Here is a 23905-nt window from a genome sequence, read left to right on the forward strand (position 1 = left end):
ACCCCTGTTGCTGCCAACTCAGATGGGCAGAAGGGTTACATACACAATATTGAAGGGTTACTCTGCCAAGACACAAATGCTCTGGCCACTTACCTTTGTCATTTTGAAGTCCCCAGACTCCATCTTATATCCCTAGCATCTATTTTGAATGAGCAAGAGTCACTCCATGGGTGAGCAAGAGTCACATTAGATGAAAGCTGTAGGTCACTTAGCACTGAAATTGGCAGGAGAGAAATTGGCAGCAAAAGCAGAGGTGAGGCAGTTGTTGATCATGAAGTTGTGTACATTAAAAATATTGTGATGTGCTATGTGCTCTGTAGAACTCTGACAGGAAAATATTAGCAAAAGTAACCAAAACAACTGTCTATCAAGCCTGTCAGCATAGTATATAAAGAGAGTGTCAGAGATACAGATAGCAGAAGAGAAGGTGCAAGGAGTGTAGAGACTGTGCAGAGAGACAGAGTCTGAGAGTGCATGTAGAAGTTGGAGCAGAAACCAGAGAAGGATCCAATGAGAGATTAAATTTAACGTGAAAGACATTGAAAGACTGTTACCAGCAGCTGTCAGCAACCTGTGGAAGACTGGCCATCTGAAGCAAGGCACAGCCATTTAGTATCACTTCAAACTGTATGGTAATGGAGTTTGGGGTGCTCTCTAGCTTGTTGTGAGGGATTTGCACTTTATAGCATCAATAAGGGGTGTTGTTAGGTTGTTATTGTGTTAGGGATTTGTGTTATTTGTGTTTGCACCAATAAAGGGTGCTTTGTTTTGGAACACTGCTTGTGTCAATCATTTATCAGAGGGCTGTATCCATAGCCTCTAGAAATTCTTTAGACACCCTGGAGACCCGTACCTGAGGAGAACAGATTGGCCAGGCGATCATTTAGATGGAAGATTGTGGCCACTGTCTTAGACTCCACTTGTTACCCTGAAAACAGAAGTTAAATACCCCCACAATAGCTCAACTATTTCCCCCTCCTGGGTTTACCAAGAGTTCCCTCAAAACAGCCCAACTGTTCACCTATTATAACCAATCTACTGCTTACCAGTCTCTGCTGAGGATTGCTCACTCCCTTTTTAGTTAGTTGCCACTAATTTAGGAGTCAAATTGGACTGTAGTCTATCTTAACGGTCCCATGTAGAACACAAAGAAAAAGATTATCTCCTACACTGTGTTGATCCAAAAGTTAGCAGGAACCTCCTGGGAAGCAGAGGCAAATATTCTATAAAACCTCAGTTCTGGCACTGGTGTTCGCTTCAGAGGAATACAGTGCAGCAGTGTGGGGCAAAAGATGGCACAGCATCTCATTGATTTGGAGCTGAACACAGTCACCGTATCATTAGTGGCTGCCTTAGCCACACATTAACATCTAATTTATATTTGTTGGCTCACATAGCTCCCCCAAAACTTTGATGAGATGCCATCACCCTTAAAACTGCATGCGGGATAGGATAGATGAAACCACCTGCTGCACACAATGCCTGACAATGGTTCCAATACGTGCAAATAAGCAACTCAGAAGAAAACACATACCCCTATAGTTCCTGATGACTTTCCACAATTGACTTTGCAATATCCTTTTGAGGTGGCCATTCGTGCATTCATGTCCAGTGCTGCCGATCCAGTGCCTATCTCAAATAAACAACATATCAGGGGCAGCAGCTATGACTTTATGGAGTGGCAGCAACTCTGAGATAGAGAAACAGGCATGCCAATAAACTTCAGAAGCCCTAGTTTACAATCTAGGATGCATATCCTGAACTAGGCTTAATAGGCTACTAACTAGAATGGACATAGTGGGTCCCACAATGCAAAAATTTGGCTTAGCCCAGTCTTCACAGTGTGACTGCAGAGCAGTGACGCAGACAATCAAACGTGGTGGAGTGCACAATTAGAAGACTGGATGGTGGACTGCAACACCTTACTACTCTCGATGATGCAGCAGTTAGATGGCTGAACAATGTGGATAATGACTTGTGATGCATGGGGCTGTGGGGGAAAGTACCTGGAAGTAAAGTTTCAGGAGAAGCAGATTTCTTTAACCTCTTCTTTTGAAGAGATCATGTCATTAGTATGAAGGACTGCCATCAGAGCTCCCTTAGACAAATAGCTGGCACAGAAACCTGTATGTTTCAAGCAAGAGACATTCTATTAATACTATTTCCAGTCTCTGATTCTGTAAGTGGCATGCTGTATTCTCTTTGACTACCAAATTACCACTTTTTAATGTATCAGCTTCAATTTAGTAGTCATCTGTTAGAAGTACAGAAAGTTATCAGGGAGTAACCCGAGATCCCATTAAAGTTACAACATAGTGCCTGATCCTATGAACCCTTACTCCTGTGGTTATTCTCACTGAAACCAATATGACTACTCAGTGGAGTAAGTGTTACTTATGTGAGTACAATTTGAGAGGACCGGACATTTATTATAACACCAAAATGCCTGGGATTATAAACTATTATTAACTATTTTAAAATTTAGAGAGAACTTGTTTCTGGGTTTTTTTTCTTTGTTTGTTTTTTAAATAACATGAACAAATGAGCAAATTGAATTACAGTAAGGAATCTGATCGTGCACACAAATATTTTGAGAGAACATCACATGAGTTAAAGCATTATATTGTCATTTCTTTGGTTCATCATGGCAGTAGAGGAATATCTAATAAATATATTTAATATTTCTATGAATGGAATGACCTTTTTGTTATCTCTAAAAAAGGCAGTACATAAAAAGATTAGAGAATATAGTTCTGAAGTCTTCTTAGCTATTGTGTCTTAGTGGATACGCAGACAAGTGTATTGATTTAGTTGGGGATCAGTCCTGCTTTGAGCAGGGGGTTGGACTCAATAACCTCCTGAGGTCCCTTCCAACCCTGATATTCTATGATTCTATGATCCTTTCATATTAGTACCCTTTACTGCACTGGCCAGATCTTCAACTGGTGAAAATGGGCATTGCCCTACCGAAGTAAAGGGAGCTGTGCAAATTGACACTAGCTGAAGAAGAGGCCCATTGAGCCCAAACTGTTACCTGGTCACTCACCTCTTAAACAGGATACATTTATATGGGATTTTTGCCTGAATAAAGACTGAGGAAGAACTTCAGAATTTGATCCACAGATTATACAACTGATTAGCCCCATATGTGCTAGCTTGTAATATCTTCTCTCCTCCCTACCCCCTCCAAACTAGGGGCTCTAAAAACAACAGGACAAATAAGGGATGCAGACTCAGGCATTTTAGTCCCCTTTGAACAGATTTTAATGTTACTTTCCCTCCTTCCTCCCTCTGCAATAGGCCCCAAAGTATTGGCACTTCTTTTGTTCACCTCAGAACATTTTGAAAAATGAAACTGTGAGGCTCATTTTATCTCAGACCACTCCAATTTGCCTCTACTTCTGGAACTTTACTGTACTTTAAATATCAGGCGGTTGGGGGAAACCTACTACCCTCACATAATTAGACTCATTTTAAAATGTTTTTAAATGACTTATCTGCCATCACCATTTGTAAGAAGGATAATGGGTTGAAGGGTTGGAATTATGACTGTGTAAAGAGTGATTTTAAGGCAGCAGAAAGATGGATAGTCCTGGAAGCAGATGGCTTGCTGTAATAACTGAAGTGGCAGGAATGAAAGACTAATGCATGAAAGGTTGAAATTGAGACGTTTTAATTAATGAGTCTCTAGAAAAGATTAGAGTAGGGTGGTTATTACTTTGCATTTAGATTTACACTGGAAGAAAATGGGGTATCTCTGTTCTGATAACTTTTTGAATGTGCCCTTTTCTTGCCTTCATTGGATGCTTCTCTGCCTTTCTGCTCAGTCTAAAAACTTATGTTCCTTTTTATTCCTTTAATAGGCTTCCTACTTAACTATAGGCTGCACAGCCTCCTCCTCTTACTGATGGGTGGTTGGGACCATTTGCTGTGCAGCTCAGAAAGGAAATTAGTTCTCAGTGTTCACCCTTCTCCGTTAAAGAAAGGTTGCATCTCTGAGGGTGGCAGATATTTTAGTTTGCGGAGCTGGTAATATCAGAGTTGAGAAATTTCAGTTGGCACTTGCTACCCTGAAACACAATATGGGTTTCTAGGAAAGTGGGTGTGGGGAATGGTAATAAAAATCTATCAGTTGCCTGCTTGGCACGTTAGTGACAGAAGTCCAACTACTGCCTTTGTTAACTATGTAGATAGATTTCTACTATTATGGCGCCAAAGGTGCACATGCCTATCTAGTTTGCCAGAGGAGCTTGAGAAAAGTGCAGTTCAGGGCCATTTCTATACCCAGCCCCCTTCTGAATGCAAAAAGTCTCTCCTGTCTGTCTCTCCCTCTTCAGAAATCATGGAGTGCGCGTGGGGAAAGGAAGCTTGCAGAGAAGCGATGGGGCCGCATGCATGTGACAAAGGCAACGCGCCTGCATTGTGCACGGCAGAACTTCCACTGCTAACCTCCCCCACCCCCCCGCTCCTCGGGCTGAGCCTGGGGAGACACGAAAACCCCGGGAAGGAAGGTGCAGTCTGAGCTCCCGCTGCAGCTCGGCTGTCACTTTGCATACGGCCTGTGTGCGTGTTTCACACACGCGAGAGCGCGCGGCAGGCGAAAGTCTGCCCCAAGCCTCCAGTCCCGAGTCAGGAAATGGGGCACCTCCATCGGACCAGTGCTCCCCGGCGCTGAGGGCCACCAGCAGGCGCCTCCTTCCCTGGCCATCCCCGAGCGCCTGGCCAACCCCCCTCCTCCCCCGCCCGGTGTGGGCAGCGAGGTGACGAGGGGCTCATCCTCCTGCCCCCATCCCACTGTCCGACCGCCCGGGGAAGCCTTCGGCTCCCCGCAGGGAACTGCCCAGCCGGGAGACAAGGGCTGGTTTCTTGCCGCCAGCCAAGCCTGGCTCTGCAGCAGCCGCCGCCAAACTCCCACCGCAGCCGGTGCGGGAAGCAGGCAGCGCTCTGCTGGGCTTTGATGTCTTGGAGATGCCGCAGCTCCTCGCCCCTGGCCGTGCTGCAGCCGGAGTCTGAGCCCAGCGCCCCAGGAGCAGAGTCTGTGCCCCGCTCAGCCCAGCCCAGCCGCTGTCCCGCCGGCTCCCGGCGACTGCTCAGCCGGGGACACCCAAGGCTGCCTTCGCTTTTTCATTGGTCGGTGATGTGTCTATTTACATCCGCACCGAACTTCTCCGAACATCAGCTGGTGAGTCCCGGGAGAGGAGACCGGGCAGCGGGACTGGCAGGGGGAGAGGGGTAGCGAGAGGAGTCAGGGCAGCGGGGAGAGGACAGGGCGAGGGCATATGGACTGGAGAAGGGGGGAGGGAGATTTGAAGTGGAGAGAAGGAGACTGGAAAAGGGGAAGAGAATGAGAGTGGGGTCGGACAGGGAGAGGTTCTGGAAGTGAGGGAGGAAGAGGAGGACAGGGAGAAGATGCAACTGGAGAGCTATGGAGATAGTTTAGAAAACTGCTTTCTCTCTGTGACTATCACACCTCCCTGTACACAGTTACTTGGCTGTCCTCTTCAACAAACGTGCCCTGGAACATGCAGCGGAGTCTCCTCTTAATGTTATGGATATTGATGTTATGGTGGCCAAGCCTTCATTGGACTGTGATTTTTAATTATATACAGCATATAGTTAACACTATCTAGATTTATGTTGTTTCGGTCTTCTGCTACTTTTGTCATCATGAAGCCATACATACCTTATTTTCAAGTACCCTGTTTTCCTCCACTGGACTCAAATGTAATTTACAGTGATAATGATTATGCTTTGAGGGCATTTGGTTATTTTTTCACATTGTCTTTTACATAAAAGTTGATATTACACATTTCATAAAACTTATTAAATCACTATGGTTTTGAACCTGCAAGAAACTTAGTGCCACCAGTGAGATGCTGAGCACATCCAGCTCCTAGCTAAGTACCCTGCAAGATCCAGCTTAGTGTTCTAGGGGCCACATCCTGCACCCTTTACTTATGGAAGTCATCCTACTGAAATGATCGTGACTCTGGTCTTACACCTTTGGTAACTTTGGTTTTACATCTCCTCCAAAGGATGAACAATGGATGCCATAACCAAATTGCTACCTACTGAATAATCAGTAGTGTCAATAGGATTCTGATACCCCTTTTCTTGATCCAGGCCACTACTTAGCTTGTAGGAGCTGACAAAATCATAGCACAAAGTGGTATGGCTGTAACAAATACTCTGTGTTCACTTTTTAATTAAAATTAATTATATTTGTAAATGGCAAAGGTTGTTGCAGGTATATATAGTTACTCCAAGATCACATTCACATGTCTGATAAAATGTAGAAGAAACAGTGGCCCTAGCCCAAGAGTTCATGCTTATCTGAGTGATGGCTGAAGGCATTCGTTAGTCATCTCTGTCAATCCTTTCCTACTCTTACTGTAACACACCAGGTATGTCTACTCCTCAGTTCCTCAGGACATAAGTTTTAACTCATGTGGAAGTGTGTGGTACTTTTGGGACACATACATTTCTTTAGAGATTTGATTGAGAACACATGGCTCATCTCAGAAGTCAGTTTTAAACATATACATCCAGAAGTGAAAAGCTAATGCATTAACTCACTCTACCACCTAGGCCAGTCAGTCAAAATAATTATGGATGTCTGTTTTGTCTAAGCCTTAGTGGGCAGCTCGTAGAGGATCACAGGAGCACTGAGAGAAACATAATGAAACTATAATACCTAAGGTCATATCTGCTTAAATTACTCCTAGGCTTTTGTTGTGTCTGCAATTAACACATAAAAAGGCTTTTACTAGGTGTTCTTTAATGCAGACTTTATAGGTTTTACAAAGAACTAAAAGTAAGAATGAATCAGTGGGATACCTTTAAATAAGAGGAACACTCCTGCAGCAGCAGAAAGACTAGTTCACTTGGAAAAAGTTGCTGACTGCAAGCACATTTGCGCATGAAAGATACAATTCTTGTAGCTCTGAAAAGCTGCCTTTCCAGGGCACTAAAAACACTTCCAAAATCAGAAGAGTGTACTATATTCTAATTTTGGAGGAGAGTGTTTGTAACATTTTGAGCATTGGTCAGCTCTTAATATAAATAAAGAGCAATTCTTATTGCTTGCTGTGTGTGGAGGTGAAAAGATAAAAGCAATTTAAAAAAGTTATACATTTTTATCTGTGAATTTAGATTTCACAGGTTAATATAGGCCCCAGTTCTCCCAAACATGGGAAGTTCTCGCTCTTCTGTATCCATTTTCTATGGGATTCCATTCTTATGTGTGGCACGCTGTAACTTATTTGATGAAAAGCCTGTAATTCACAGCAAAACAGGGGCCCATGTGGACTGGAAGGAAGGTAGGGCTCTGGTGGTCGCTATATGTTTGAAAAGAGAGGGGCTAGACAAGCTATGCAGGATTCCAATCTCCTAGGGACCTCCTGTGCCTCCTTGCTCTGTGGTTCCAGAACTATCCCTTAAGTGAGCAGCTGTGAGTCAGGAGAGCCTGTAAGCACTGTGACACCTGGGGACTGCAAGTAGAACTTGGAGACAATGGGAGGGCATATCATCCTATTCATTTATTTACTCTTGTTATTATTGTTCCCATAGTCCTCCAAAGGCACCAGTCAGGCTCAGGGCCGCAGACTCCATTCAGCTTGATGCTGGACAAACATACACCAGCCCTGCCCAGGAGAGCCTAGAGTCTAAAAAAGAGGAAGAGTTGGGGAACATTCACACAAAGTGATCGGGGTGATGGGACAGGTGGAAAGTTAGCTCCAGACTGTTGAATTCTTTTACATATTGTATTTATTAATTTACAAATACTAGTTATAGAGGGCTACTTTTTTGGGGGGAAGGGGTGCAGAGATCTTGAAATTGAAAGGAGGGGAGGAAGAGGTCATAGGTATAAAAGGGTGCGAATGAGTGAGACTCACAATCTGTATGGGGAAGGAAATAAGGTTGGGCAGTTTAATGGCTATGGTGGTAGGAGAGAATAGGGATGAAGCAGAACCAGCCACCAATAGCAATACAGCAAATAATAGAGAGAGAGAGAGAAAACAAGCCTCAGAGCTGATTGAGTTTTGATGTCAAGATTCCCAAGAAGGTCACCACCAGCTGTTGTTCCTTATTGGATGATGGCAAGGAGGGCCACTGGGCCAGATGCCCCAGGTGGATTCCTCTGGATATGATGGAGGCAGGAGGACTCAAAGGCCCTGACTTGTTGCTGTGCCCTTGGTTTGTTACTTTGGGGACCAAGCCCAGAGAGTTTGAGGAGTTCCACAATTCCTGCTGGTAGAAATCCAATATTCTTCCCTGTAGAGTAGAAAGGGCAGGGATAAAAGAATCTCAAGGAAACTCTGAGTTGACACTGTCAGAGTCCCCATTCTGTGGCGGGGAGATTTACCTTGCATCAAGGAGAATCTGACCCAATATTGCAGAAGAAGAGGGAATGAACGAGCCCCATTTGAATGGCAGTATTCAAATGAGGATGCAAGGAGTGGATATAAGATCAGCAGTACTGTAAGAGGCAAACCAAAAACTGCCTTTAAAGAAATACAAACAAAAAGGACTGTCACCACAACCATATCCTACTACCTGCACATTCCCTGACCTCACTTCCACTAGTTTTATCTGGCTTTCTTGGAGTTATTCCTAATTTACACCCATCTAAAGTTAGATCAGTGGTCTTGATCCTACTCCCATTAAAATTAACATAAAGACTCCCACTAACTTCAGTGTGAGTGGGTTTGAGCCAGAACAAAGCATTTTTCTTGCTTCTATTTAGTCATAGCCTCAACACTACAATCTTTAATTGCTGAAATGATTTAAAAAAATGCCACTGAGGCAAAAAACAACATTTGACCTTTGGCATTGGATCAAAGATTGGAATGTTAAGTTAATTTTTATTCAGACAGTAATAGTTGCCTTTTGCTTGTCTGTGAACTCTTGTACCAAGATGTATGATTAAATCACAAGGGTAAGTGTTAAAACCTTGGGTTTGTGTTCTTTCCTTTTCGGTGGGTTGTATATGTGAAAGAAGAACTGTCCTGTGAACTGTGAGTGGCAAAACAACTGTGTGGTTATAGTCACTTTAATTTCATGACTAACATGCTACTCAGATGTGTAAACAAGCCAATCTTTTTTCCTAGCTCACCACGGAAAACATCCTAGTAGCTGATGAGCTAAGTGGCTAGATGTATTTGGGAAATATGATTCAATTAGGCTCTCAGTGAATTTGGCTTTTTCCTTCGCAGAATTTGGGTTATGGGCAAGTCGGAAAGCCAGATGGATATAACTGAAATGAACACTCCAAAACCAAAGAAAAAACTGCGATGGAGCGCCCTCGAAATAGGGCTGGTTGTTGTAGTGATTCTCCTAACTATTATATCTATCACAATGATAGCTCTGTATGCAACATATGATGGTAAGTGGATGTTCATCTGATTGCAATTTGAATGTTAAAGTTGTTAATATTCTGCAAAAAAAAGTCTTCAAGAATAGAATGAACCTGGTAGAATAAGGTAATAGCACTCAAGTGACATAGGCTCAAATGCGACGTTAAAGTTTCAGTATGTTTGAGTGCATATATATTGCTAACTCAATTATTTAGCAAATAAAAGAAAAAAACATTTTATGTTTGACCTAGAGGGGCTCAGCCAAGAATTTAATTGCCTGTCACTACTATATTATACTTTTTATAATCATACAAAGTATTGTGTATAAAATGAGCTGATTAACAGCTGCCATTTATTGGCAGCTGACGATAAAAGAGTCATTAGACAGCATTAAATGGTCAACTGAAATTTAAAAATTCATCCAAATTTAATATTTCATTTAAAGTTCCGATTTACTATGAACAGTCCTTATCCAACAATTTTTACTTCAAGAAACAGAATGTGGCAAATGCTATATTTAAAAAAAATACCTGTTTGTTCCAATATACTAATTCTGTAGTTTACAGTCTATAATTACACAGTGAAGCACAGAGTATACAATATGCTGGTGAAAAGATAAATGAAATGGAAAAGCTTTCTGTACATTCTTACTGTACCCAGCATGAAAACTCCATTCTTCCTAACTAAGGCTCTTGATTTGCAGTACGGCTCCCATTGTTGTCAATCGAAATTTCATCAGAAGGATCAAAAGCAGTGCATGACCTTAACTAAATGAAGATGTTAGCAATCTTAGGGCCTGATCCTGAAAACACTTACTTACCAGTTGAAGCACTAACTATTGTGAGGATCCACTGATGCCAATAGGACATAGTAGTTAGCATTATATTCAATTGTATAAGTGTTTGCAGGGATCAGGCCCTTAATGAATTAAAATTTTAGGTAGTGTTTAGTCTCTGCATTGCCTTTAAATTCAATTCTGAAATGACGGTAGCACTGAAATTAAAATTTAGAGTAGTGTACATTAAGGAGACTTTCAACTGGAAATTAAGGATTTGAATTTTTGTCCCATAACTTTTTTCAGATGGTGTTTGCAAGTCTTCAGACTGTATAAAATCAGGTAAGGATATATAGCTTTTCAACTGATTCTAATACTTTTGCCTGTATAAGTACTTTATGAAATCCATTATACATTGTCACCCTGCTTACCTTAAATATTCCCCTCTTCACAAATCTCTCATTTATTTAGTAACACTTTAGCTGTTTCAGGAAAGCAACGGCACTGAAAGAGTACTGATTTCATATGGTCTTTACGTGTTTGTAGTAGATACTTTTGTGGGAGTTTTATAATAGTTTTATTTAAGTTTAATTAAAATGTTTGGTAAAATTAATTTATTTAATTGTATATCATACTTTTAATTCATGAAATATAGCAGCAATGGTTCACTTACTTTTTTAAAGCATATTAAAACCTCAGTCCTGATCTCAAAACACAGGCCTTCATTGTTGACTGTCTTGTAAAAATCAGCTTCTCTGCATGGCTGAGATCAGGATCAAGCCTTCAAGGGTAAAATCAAGGGTAGTGATTTATCTTTTATGGGTGAAATCCTGGCCTCATTGAAGTCGATTGCAAAACTCCTATTGATTCCAGTGGGGCAGGATTTTACCCTGTATCTTCCAGATTTCATCCTCCATCTTCTAAATTGTGCACTGCCCTGCATGGGCATATGAAAGAGGCTGAGGTGAAGAGGAAGCAAGGAACCTTGTACCCCACTTAACTTCTCTAAGCACAGCCAGTCATTGGCCCTTTAGAGTAAAAGGACTGAGGGACTATACTGCTAAGAGGAGCAATAGAATTTCCTTCATCATTCCTTCATCACTGGCTGCCACGGGAAAGAGGGAAGCACATACTGCATTATGGTAGTAGCAGATGCCCTTGCTGTGGGCACTCACCCAGTGCTTCAGGAAACATTGTATTGCCTCAGGCACAATGAGTGAAATACTGGCCCAGCTGAAGTCAATGGGAGTTTTGCCACTGACTCCAATGTCACTGGGAGACATCACCAACTCAGTCCAGCAGCTTACAGCCACAGTCTCGCCTTTACTTGGTTTTCATTGGGATACAAAAATACAGTTCTCTGCATCTACTCATCTTCAAACTGTTCTCCATATATCATATTTATGAGAGTTAGACTGTAAATTCCTTTGGGCAGAGACCCAGAGAACATTCCATTTGTTCTATATGCTCTATGTGAACAAATAATCATAGATAAAATTATTAGTATGAATTTGAGATAAGCCTTGTGAATAACACAGCTCATTCCAAACAAGCACCCATAAAACCCTTAAACCGTATAACCCATCATGTATTCTGCATTCTTCTTCTTCTTCCAGGGAAGTCCTGTGGCCTATTTTATGTAGGAAGTCAGACCTACAAATATGGCACATGACCTAAGGGCCAGATTGTGGAGTCCTTGTTCATGTCTGTCATAAACAGATAGTTAAGGGTTAAGGTCTCTTTTACCTGTAAAGGGTTAACATGCAGTACCTGATGACCACCTGACCAGAGGACCAATCAGAGACAAGATAATTTCAAATCTCTGTGGAGGGAAGCCTTTGTCTGTGTTCTTTGTTAGAGAGTTCTCTTTTTGGATCTAAGAGAGGCCAGACATGTCTCCAAGTTCTCCTGGAATAGTTCCTACTATTCAATAGTGAGTATTTAATTAGAAAGGCGGATTAGTCTTATAATTTGATTTCTACACTTGCAATTGTGTGTTTGCTGAAGGAAATTCTTTATTCCTGTTTGCTGTTACTTTGCTTTTACTGAGAAAGAAAGGAGGGGGGGATTCTCTCCAGAGATTAATAAGTTTAGACCCTGTGTATTGTTCCATCTTGGATTACAGAGACAAGTTACTTTCTTTTTATTCTTTAATAAATCTTTTCTGTTAAGAACTTGGTTGATCTTTCCTTGGGTGGATTCTCAGGGAAAGGGGAGGAGGGAAGCATCCCTCTGTAGTGGATCCCGGTATCTCTCCTAGGAAAAGGGAGGGGGGAGGAAGCAGGGGGGAATGGTTTATTTCTCCTGGGTGTAAGAACTCCATAGATTTGGGGCTCTTGGGATCCCCAGGGATTTTGGGGAAGGACTGTGTCCCAATCCACGTACCTGATTGGGTGGTGGCAGCTTTTACCAGATCTAAACTAGGATTTTTAGTTTAGAGGGAAACCAGTGCAGGTCCCCATTTTGGAACCCAACAGCTCTAAGTGGGGGTGAGACCTATGACAATGTCTGTGAGCACATACTCATTCACCCACACGACTACTCCTGGGTTTAAATGCTCGCTACTGCAAATGGGGTCTCCAAACTCCAGCCCTAAGCCAGTGTTCTGTAATGGCTAGTTGGTGGGAGTTCAAGGCACCCAGCAGTTCAAAAGATTTGGTAATATAGTGGTTTTCATGAGTTTTGCACCATTATGAAGTGATTCAATGGCATGATAAAATTCACTCTGTTGCATCCGAAGAAGTGGGTATTCACCCACGAAAGCTCATGCTGCAAAACTTCTGTTAGTCTATAAGGTGCCACAGGATTCTTTGCTGCTTCTGTTGCGAAAGACTGGTATAATAAAAAAATCCCTTAAACCAGAGAAATAGTTGTCAATCTATATTAGTTATCATGTATTATTAATGTTTCCACTGTGATAAACTGTGACTCTGAGTTCAGTATTTAAATCAATAGTTGGTGTCCATTGAATATCTGTTTGGACTTTGGTATCAAGGCCAAGTAGGATAAGCTGCTCAGGTTACTTTCAGTAGTACTATGGCAGCGGTTCACACATGGAAAGTATGTGATCAAATTACTAACCCAAGGAAATTATACAGAGGTCACAAAAGAAATTGAATCAGGACAATTTTATTAGGGATAGAAATTAAATAAACTGGTAAAGCCTTAAACTTACAGGTATGAACGATGTACTGGGACAGTTTTGTGTGTTCATTTTCAAAAACTTTGCAGTATGTACAAGCCCCTGAAAAGGGTTAAAATGAAGGTCTTGCATTATAGATGCCAATTGATTGAGCTCTGTGGGTCTGCTCTTACTGTAGTTAATAGGAGTTTAGCTACTGATCTCAATGAGAGCAGGAGCAGGCCCAATAAAACCAAGAGCTGCAGCATGGACAAATAAAGGAAAACAAGATCAGTAGTGCCTTGGGGAAAGTGATAAAGTTCAAATTTAACTGAGACACAAATTCATCATTCAAGCTGCAGTGACTCCCCGTAGGATTTTCAGAGCATATTGTTCATCCCAAAAAAATTAATAAAAATAATTTAACATTCTCTCCATTGTGAGTGTACGGTTTGCCTCATGTGAAGAAATATACAAAATAGGGTTTTTTAAAAAAATAATTGGCAGCAGACCACACTATGTATTATGTATAAAATGCTAGTGGTATACAATTTTTAAACTTTATTTACTAAAAATATAGATTTTTATGGAACAATACAGGAATAGAGTAATGATGTGTTTTGGTAACTTTTTACCAAACTTTTTAGAATTTCTTGGTGATGTGCTTTGACTTTTCATTTACAGGGTTTTGTCTCTCTTTCTGCTTCAAGCATCTATTTGTCTTCTTTTCCACACATTTTCAACACACACTCACTTAATCTTTATTCCAGAACCTTAAATCTTCATCTCTACTCAAAATCCCAGAAGTCTTTTCCTTCTGCTGACAGCCCTGTGCTTGATTTCTTCTACTGTAGGCTCTGTCTTTCATTCCTTCTAGAAAGGCTCCCAGGAGCCAAACTACCACTACTGCAAGTGAAGTGTGCTTGAAAACTGTCCTGCTCTGGTGGCTAGTTTACATAGAGGCTAACAGCTTACCATTGCTTTCACTTAATGGTTATTCTTTTAGCTCAAATGGTAGAATCTGTGCACAAGCAGGCCCTCAAATCTCCAACTCCGCCAAAATATAATTTTAATTCTGTAGACTGAGCACTACCCTTTCTAGGAAACTTAACTCCTAACACTCACCTCCAATCCCTAGTTTCCTTCATTCCCCAGACTCCAATCTCCTCTGAAAATGTCTCCCTCTCTGTGTAATTTAAATGCTATTCTAGCCACATTTTATTACAAAGACGTGTAAATGAGTAAAGGAAACATAAGTACCTTGTATATAATTAAAAAACAAATGATGACCCCATGACTGATTATCTTGAAAATTTTATGATGCCAAATACAATTAGAAAAAAAAACTAGTTACTAAAAAAAAATGGTTGTACGTGTTGCATTTTGTGGAATGTTTAGTAGTAGTAGTAGTAGTAGTAGCTCCACATCTAGGCACATTAAAATCAATGGCAGATTTACCTGAGTAAGGATTAAATTAAGAAAGTACTTCAGCATTTGATCCTAAATAAGCAACTAGGATTTTTAAAAGATGCTTTGACATTTTTAATTGCATACTGAGTAGGAATATGCACAAAAATGTTTTTTTTAAAATACCTTTTAGATAAACAAATCACTGGAGTTTTGCTTTAAGGCTGCTTACTGACCACTACATGTGGGTCCAGCTCTACTGCCCTTTGAGGATGAAGAGCTTTCAGTGAACAATATCAGATATCAATTTAGTATTTATCATATTATAGTATGAATTAGAAAGGTGGTGTGGTCTGGAAGAATGAGCACATGGTTGAGAGTCAGGTGATTCTAAGTTCTAATCCTGGTTCTCACACTGACTCTGCCTTGGGTAAGTTACTTTACCTTACTGTCTCAGTGTTCCCATTAGTAACATGGAGATAATACCCACCCAACCCGCAGGGCTGTCATGAGGATGAATTCGTCATTGTCTATATAGGGCTTTAAAGATATTAAAATTTACTGGCTAGTTTAGAAAAAAAATCCTTTAATTTAACTTAAGAAGATTGTGTAGGTGTTTTGGAGATGGGAAGGGGGAAGCCAGGATATCCTAAACTCAGGAATTATATTAGTCCCTTTCCACCTCAGAATCCAGATTTATTTATTTTCTCTAAGGTTTCTACATGTTGATCTGTCTCATATTACAGCAGCCCGAATCATTGAGACTATGGACACTACTGCAGAACCTTGTAAAGATTTTTACCAATATGCCTGTGGAGGATGGTTAAAGAAGAATGTCATTCCAGAGACCAGCTCCCGTTACAGCAACTTTGACATTTTAAGAGACGAACTAGAAGTTGTTTTGAAAGGTCAGTGGAGTTTGTCCATGTACTAGAAAGCTGGACCATATAAAAGTTTCCTCTTTGGCTTATGTGTAATCAGAACAAAAACACGTTATCTAATAAAGGTTTATACATGATAGAATAGTCAAGATTCTTCTGTATTCAGTTCAGCATAAGTCAAGCCAGACTATTTGCTTGGCTAGTAATTTGAGCTTTGGTGGTTATGCTGTTGTTTCTGAAAAATAATAGCTGACCACTGAAGCAGACTTGTCCAGAACTGACCTCTGTGAGGACTGAATTCTGTGCACTTATCCGCCTATTACAACAGCTGAAACCCAATTCATTACCCTCATGACCTATAAGTGACAGCTGTTCCAGTGAGGGGAAGAAAGGACTTTCACTCTATGTGACCCCTTGGAGCACTGCTCCACATGCTGGAAGTTGCTCTGTGCCAGCTTTACATTCTGCATGTCAGTAGTCCTTCAGCTGCAGCCAAACAGGCTGACCCCTTTCTAAATGTTAAGGTCAAGGCATATCAAGATGTCACAAGGTATTAAGACCAAATTCAGGATTGTGGCCTATATAATCCCTCCCTTGAGTTTCCACACATAGGGTATTCTTCTAATCATTCCATTCCAGGGGGTGGGAAGCTAGCACCCTTCCCAGCTACCCCCAGGAGATCATTTTGGGGACACAACCTGCAAAACTCAGAGCATCCCCGGTGGTAATAGGCCTTTGCAAGGAAACCCAATATTCTTGTACTGTTTCCTAGGCTTCACCTCTTGCATGGCAACACAGCTCCCTCTACTCACAGAGCTTCCCCACCATCTGCAAACTCTCCTGCCCGGGTCAGGGAATTTTCATTCTACAGAGGGGGACTCCATAGAAGGTTTACCTGGCAAACATTACTGGGAAACATCTGTAGACTAGAGGTGATACCATGGAGAGTAGCTGTCTCAAGAGTCTCACCACTCCTCACCCAGCCATGCCACCTCCAGGGCCCTGTCCTCTCAGACTTGGAGTGGAGAGGCTTCTATGGGATTTGCTTTGAACAGGGAGCATGCCGAAGAGTTATTGATCCCCCATACTTGTGCTCCCAGTTGGTTTCCATCATGTTTTTCTCCAGGCTCCTCCCATTGCAGATGAGATGCTGTAATATTTGTCCATGTATGTGTTCTTTGTTTCAGACGTCCTTGACAGGGACAACAGCAATGACATAGTGGCAGTGCAAAAAGCAAAAACTCTGTACAGATCATGTATAAATGAAAGTAAGTTTCTCCACAAATTACTGTACATAAGATTTCTATATAAATATGGGCATAATCCATATACTGCGCAGTGCATGGGAGCTATACCTAAATGTTACAAGACTCCCAGCTTCTGGAGCCATCTCGGGAAGCAAACTGGAAATTCTGACCCAACTTCATGTAAACTAAATTAGGTGTCCCTAGACTCTGTTTGCCAGAAGTTGGGAATGGGCAACAGGGGATGGATCACTTGATGATTACCTGTTCTGTTCATTCTCCCTGGGGCACCTAGCATTGGCCACTGTCAGAAGACAGGATATTGGGCTAGATGGACCTTTGGTCTGACCCAGTATGGCTGTTCTTATGTAGATTTTTATTTAATTAAATATCAATATCAGTACAGTAGCCCATGTTATTAATTTTGATATCAGTTTAGATTACTCTTCCCATGCATTTTCAGTATTCTCTGTGCTGCTGCCTTTTGTCAGCAACTTAGAACTGCACTGTAGAAATTCTTGAGGGGTAAGATGGAGATTGAGTGCTGGGTAGCAGTCATTTGGGACTTCTGACATCAGGAAAGGCATAGGGAGACAGTTTTGGATTTTAGGGATAAGAACGTTAGCCAGATGTTTCTACTAAAATGATCAGCAGTAAAATAGCTAACAATGTAGCCCTTTGAATTATCATTGTTAGGTGTCAGAGTGAAACGTTAGCTCTGAAACTTTTCAGAGCTATTGTTTGAAGGTGATTGCAGCAGACTGTACTTCAGTTTACTCTGGCTTACATTTTGAAGTTTTTTATTTGGTTGGTTTGTTTTTCATCCATGAGAGGATTTTTTAAAAAAGAAATCTCAGATTTTGGAGCACAAATCTGCGATGCTGCTGGTGGGTGTGTTCTGTGGGAAAGTTTTTCAGCTGCAGAATCCTGGAATATGGAGAACCTTTTATACAAGTCAATATAGTATTTGGATGTTTTAAAATATCTGGGCATATAACTCATACTGTATTAATTTTCTTGTTTCCAAAAGCTATTATTGATAGTAGAGGTGGAAAACCTTTGATCAATATATTGCCACGAGTGTCTGAATGGCCTGTAGCAACAGATAACTGGGACTCTGCATATGGTAGGACAACTTTCGTCTGTTTATTTTTCTGTTAGAAATCTCTAAATGATTGTATTTTTTCTTTATTTTCCAAAAATACTGAGACTAAATGCATCTATCATTTCCTTAGGTGCCAGTTGGACTGCTGAAACAGCTATTGCACAACTGAATTCACAATATGGGAAAAGGGTCCTTATTAATTTTTTTGTTGGCACAGATGATAAGAACTCCACAGCGCATATCATTCATGTAAGTCTGCTAGGATGACATTGGCTAAATAATCCTGAGCCATACACATTTCACTCTATTAGCTATAAGAAGTCAGAAGGAAAAATTTACTGATTTGAATTTTGGCAGTTAAGCAATAGCAAATCTTATGAATGTTTGTACCTTTGTATTTAAAGCTTTTATCTGTCTGGTACAGAGAATCTCAGTTACTGAGGGTTTTTAATTACACTTAATAGGACTGTGACAAATATCTGTATATGTATGAAAACAGTATACATGCAGCGTATTTTCTTGTATTCGCTGGACTATGCTCAGCCAGCATAACTCAGGATTCCAAGACCCTAAGGCAGAAAACCCACCAAGAAGGGAGTTGCAGGTATAGAAGACAGTCATACCCCTTACTCCACTGCAGGATCTGCTGAGCAGAGCTCTGAAAGGGATGTGGCCAGAGTGACCAGTTTATTTGTTGATTAAATAGCGCATTTTCCAGGCAGCTGCTGTGCAGCCTACCCTGGCCATAATTTAAAATAGTCTCCCATAGCAGAATATCTGGGGAAGTGCACTAGTGAATCCATCTGCAATCCACCTTTCTCATGCAACCCTTAGCAATGGTGAATCTAGTCTGTTTTACACATTATATAGAGTATGCAAGAGCCATGGTGCCCACCGGTAGATTTGTCTGTGTATTCCTTGCCACCAGTTGCGTTGTCTGCTTACCTCTGAAGACAATGCCACAATGGACTGTATTGTTCATAGGGCAGCAGAGGGAAAGAGCTAAGAGGAGATGATTCATAAATTTTAAGGCCAGAAGGTTCCACTGTGATTATCTAATCTGACATCCTGCAGGACACAGGCTAGAGGACTTTCCAGTATTAATCCCTCAAGTCCAATGTCAGTGTTTGAATTACAGCATGGCTTTTAGGGAAGCATTCAGTCTTGATGTAAAGTTTTCCAGTAATAGGAAGGAAAAAAAGAGAGGATAAAGAAGAGGGGGGAGGGAGAGGAAGGTAGGAAAAGAGAGAGAGAGCGTTCCACCTCAGTCAGCCTGTGGATTTGCAATATTAAGGCAAGAATGAAATCAGAGAGCAATACTTTCATCATTTCCAAAATTTTGGTTTGCTACAGGGTGGGACAATTTTGTCTGTAAGCTATTTTTTTTAATTGTTTTTGTAGATTGATCAACCTGGGCTTGGTCTGCCTTCTCGTGACTACTATGAATGTACTGGTGCATATAAGGAGGTAAGCCATGGCTAACAAGTAGGGGTGCACATTCTCTCCCCATGTGCACAGGCAATACTGAAAGGAGAACCGTCCCTGGCCCAAAGAGCCTGCAATCTAACTCCCATGGAAACCTCACTGGTGGGGGGGAACAGAGAGGTTCATGGGTATAATGAGTTTTAAGAAGAGATTGATTTGATAGCAAGGAGAGTGTGCTTAGCAGAGAGAAGAGGGAGGAAGGAACATGAAAGGCACAAAAATCAGGTACAGGAAAAGGAAACATTGAATATGAATGAGTAGCAAGTGAGAAGGCAAGGAGATACAAATGAGAGTAGTGGAAGGGGACAAGAGCCTGTAGGGCTGAGGTGCTGCTGTGAATATGATTCAGTAAAGGTAGGGACTTGGTTCAGTTTTCCTGAGTGCACTCTGAGCCAGCTGTTCTCTATCCAAAATCAAGTTCCACATATGCACTGAGATAGTGGGAATATTCTGTGCTGGATGAGAAGGATGCACATAGCTCATGTTGCCTCATGGTCATCCCTAGTGGCTGCACATAGATGTCAAAGAAGAGCAATGATGAGGCTGAGCCTTGTGTGAGCATGCAAGTTGAAGCTCTTACAGAGCAGCAGTCGTTCCCCAAAATGGACACAAAAAACAAGCCAGGATAGTTCAAACTGGCAGTGTTAAAAGCATTTAATATGGAAGCTTTGGTCTCAGCCCTGGTGTTCCATCATCATGAGGAAGTTGTCTCATCAGTTTAGCCAAGGCCACTTCTGTACATATTGGATGAAGCCAGACTGGAAAGAGTCTAGAGTGTCAGTGGAGGCCAGGCTTTACAGATTTGCTGCCATCTTCTTGAGGTTCTTGTCCTGGGAGCTTATAGACCAGAGTTAGAGTTAGTGGATTCATTGACTTTTGAAAACAAGATTAAGAATGGCAATGACATTTGGGGAGGGATAGCTCAGTGGTTTGAGCATTGGCTTGTTAAACCCAGGGTTGTGAGTTCAATCTGGGGGGCATTTAGGGATCTGGGGCAAATATCTGTCTGGGGATTGGTCCTACTTTGAGCAGGGGGTTGGACTAGAAACCTCCTGAGGCCCCTTCCAACCCTGATATTCTATGATTGATGTTAGCTTCTATGATTTGATCATTTTGAAAAAAATTGTTAAATATTAGTTGTCACTGGTATGTTTAATGGGACAAAGAGAATAGGAAGCCTACAGTCAAAAAGGAGCCTCCAGTCAGAACTATTGTATTGCATGGTTTAGCAGAAAAGGTCTAAGTGTATCTCAAGCCTGAAGGTAAGCAAAGAGCCTAGCACCTACATCCCATCATGCCATTAGAATTACTAAAGCTGTTTATAGTTCTAGCTGATCTTCTTTAATTCATATTTACTTACCATGCATGCATATTTTCATTAACTCCTTGATACTAGAATTGTATATTCCCCCATTGCCAACAATGGGTGCACCTTAACCCCCAAGGAGTTAAATAAATAAATATATATTTACTGAAGTCATCTAAGTGCTAAAACTGTGCCTTTAATTATCCAGTTTTCCCATCATATAATTAAAGGCAGAAGTGGTGGGAAATGCATGATTGTGTTTTGTTGATTTTTGCTAACATATGATACTTAATGTTACAATTTATACTAGTTATGTTTAGTTAGAGTTTACTTACTAATAAAGATAACCACTAATTATTCATATTACCATAGTTCCTAGGAGCCCCTGTCACAGACGAGTACCCCACTGTGCTAGGTGCTGTACAAACACAGAACAAAAAGATGGCCCCTGCCCCAAAGAGCTTACAGCCTACCAGAAAGTAGGTCATGAGGAAATTTATATAAATTGTGTGAACTGTGATTCTTGCTGGTATTTTCATTTGGTCTGACTATGGGCCTGATTTTGATCTTACAATAGTTTTTACGAAGTATAGCACTAATGACTTCAGTGGAGCAGATTGTGATTTACTCAAGCTTAAGTGAGAGGGGAATCAGGCCACTGAGTTCTCAGATATACAAATCTGTGCAATGTTTAACATGAAGTGCTGGCATCCCATTCAAATTTTAATCCAAATTCCATCCACCTTAAGGATGTATCTGGGCTGTAACAATAGCTATTTGTTGGGACTTCTAAAGGCAAGATACTTGGTTTTAGTATTTGTTTTGATACCGAATTTAGTGAACAACTTAGATGGTGTTACATTGTGACCTGAAAGATTAGTTACCATCAAAACCTCAAACATTCCACCACTAAATAATGAAGAAAGTATGGACAAATGTTTGGGGGAGGAGCACCCAAAAACAAACCAAAAAAAACACAACCTCTTAGCAATGCCAAGAGTAAGCACTAGGCAGGCAGATTCTAAATATTCCCACCACCCCGAAGACTTCAAGAGAATGAGAAAAGTCTCTTCCCAACAGAGTAGCCACCTGCACTCTGCCAGCAGCCTTTTCTTGGCTCTGGTTCCCGCTGTGTCATTCTGCTTTTATCCTTGAGCTGTATGTGGCGAACAGACAGATGGTCCATCTCCTGTTCTTTAACCTAAGCATTTTCAGCTTTATCAGGAGTGTTTCTCACCCCAAAACTACATGTGGAATCTGTATGAGAGTTTTTTTTAAACTAATGGTGCCTCAGAAACCATTTCACACTACTGCTGACAGTTATTTTTGACCCTGAATGCCCTTTAAGATTGCAGTATATTAGCACCTGTTTACAACTGTAGCTAGAGATCAGCTGAATTGTCTTCTTGGCTGTTCTGATTGCATGGCACCTGGGAACAATGGTCTCCAGGTTAGGCCTGATCCACAGTTCATTGAAGGCAATTAAAGGACTACCATTAACTTCAGTGAGCTTTGGAATAGGCCCATAGAAAGCTTAAGATTTGTGTACATATCTGCGTACTCGTAAATGGTGTTTCTGGGCTTGACGAGCACGCCCCATGGTACAATTTGTCATTTTAGCTGCCAGGATCTTCATGCCATTTCCTCCCTGTTAAAGTGTTCTTTTCTAACTCATGACAAGTACCACTGAGGGCCCAATCCTGTGAGGTGCAGTGACCCACAGACTCCCAATGAAGTCAACGTCATTTTCAGGAGGTGCCCAGTGCATCACAGGTTGAAGCCCCAAGTGCATACAGACTGTAACCAGCACTGCCTTTTAACACACATACGAGAGGCTAACTGCAGATGAATGGCATTGGTGGTAGTCACTAAAATGTCCATCTGAATGTCTCATTTCAGGACACATTCTGTCAGCTTGTGAGCAGACGTCAAAACATCCCAATATAGTTCCTTAAATGCACATATACTTTAAAAAATTATATTGTTTTTCTATTTAGTTTAATTTATTTATATTTGCATTCAGGGAGCATGTTGAAAGCAGGATTCCTATCAGGGAGAAGGTAAAGCAAAATGAATGGGAATTATAAAGAGGCATTGTAATGAAATTCCTGCCCTACTTTCCTTTATGGAAAAGTCCGATAGAATTGAACAGATGACACCAAGAGGGTTCTATAGAAGTTCAATCTTATAAAATTATATCCGTACTATATGTGAACCACCCTATAGATATCCATAGCGGGGATATTATTTTTCATTAGATTGAATAGGATGATCTGAAAGCCTATAGAAAGGTTATTGTTGTCTGTTAAATTCTACAGGAGCTGCAGAAATGTCCCTGATACAGACTATTTAGCCAACACAATTTATAAAAAGCTGTATACAGAACATGTTTTCCCTAGCCTTTGATGGCCTAAGGAGTGCACGGCCATTAGTGAGACCTCAGGATGTTCTGATAGAAAGTACGTATCGCTGTAGACTGAGGAAACTGCCCAGCACAGAGGTTCCTATAGACTCACAAGAAAGATATAGTAGTTACTTGACTAAAAAAGAATCATTGTTTCTGGGAGTGATGTTTCCCAAATGCTAATTCAGCACTATCCCATCAGCATGTCCCTCATTTAATGTTTCTGCTTCTGCTGCCTGGAGGCACTATTTTCAGAAATTATAATTTAAGTAAAATGATTAGGAAATTTAGGGCAATTCCCAGACAAACACGAGGGGTGGGATTTAAGTATGGACTAGGAAACATCTTAATTTTAAATGAGTGCATGGCACAACAGATCGCAATGTTTAGCCTTGATTAGTGCTACAACCGTATAGCAATTTGCCATGACGAAATTTTAAAGTTAATTTCCACGTTATAATGCAGCATTTCAGAATGTAGTACTACATTTTGTTCTTTAGAAATGTAGCTAAGAAGTGCCAAGAACAATAATTCACAAAAATCAAAGTTAGTCTAAGATATGTCTGATACACAGTACTTTGAAAAGGTTTGTCTTAAAATTGTTTGATTCTTTTTTGCAGGCATGTTCAGCCTATGTGTCTTTCATGATTTCTGTGGCTAAGCTAATTCTCCAAGAAAAAAATCTCACTATCAATGAAAGCCAGATTTCTAAAGAAATGGAAAGAGTTATGGATCTGGAGATAGAGATTGCCAATGTAAGGAAACTTTTCTTTGTGGGTTTTACATAACTGACTTTATTGTAGGTTAAAAGAGATAACCAG

The 23905-nt window shown here is 41.0% G+C and overlaps 1 protein-coding gene across 2 annotated transcripts in view; it reads left to right on the forward strand.

Annotated features, from left to right (window-relative positions):
* Positions 1–4537: 4537 nt before the first annotated feature.
* Positions 4538–23905, forward strand: part of MME (membrane metalloendopeptidase) — a 61488-nt gene continuing 42120 nt past the window's right edge. Inside the window, exons 1-9 of one of the 2 annotated variants that reach the window (XM_045029153.1) lie at positions 4538–5182; positions 9216–9385; positions 10438–10473; positions 15406–15567; positions 16728–16808; positions 17815–17910; positions 18020–18138; positions 19291–19356; positions 23705–23839. In XM_045029153.1, coding sequence (XP_044885088.1) covers positions 9226–9385; positions 10438–10473; positions 15406–15567; positions 16728–16808; positions 17815–17910; positions 18020–18138; positions 19291–19356; positions 23705–23839 — 855 coding nt within the window. In that variant the 5' untranslated portion in view covers positions 4538–5182; positions 9216–9225. Of the gene's footprint in view, positions 5183–8915; positions 8939–9215; positions 9386–10437; positions 10474–15405; positions 15568–16727; positions 16809–17814; positions 17911–18019; positions 18139–19290; positions 19357–23704; positions 23840–23905 lie in introns of those variants that run through there. The other variant, XM_045029152.1, reaches the window with a different exon arrangement.

This window comes from Mauremys mutica, chromosome 9, assembly GCF_020497125.1.
Source record: "Mauremys mutica isolate MM-2020 ecotype Southern chromosome 9, ASM2049712v1, whole genome shotgun sequence".
Taxonomy (NCBI): Eukaryota; Metazoa; Chordata; order Testudines; family Geoemydidae; genus Mauremys; species Mauremys mutica.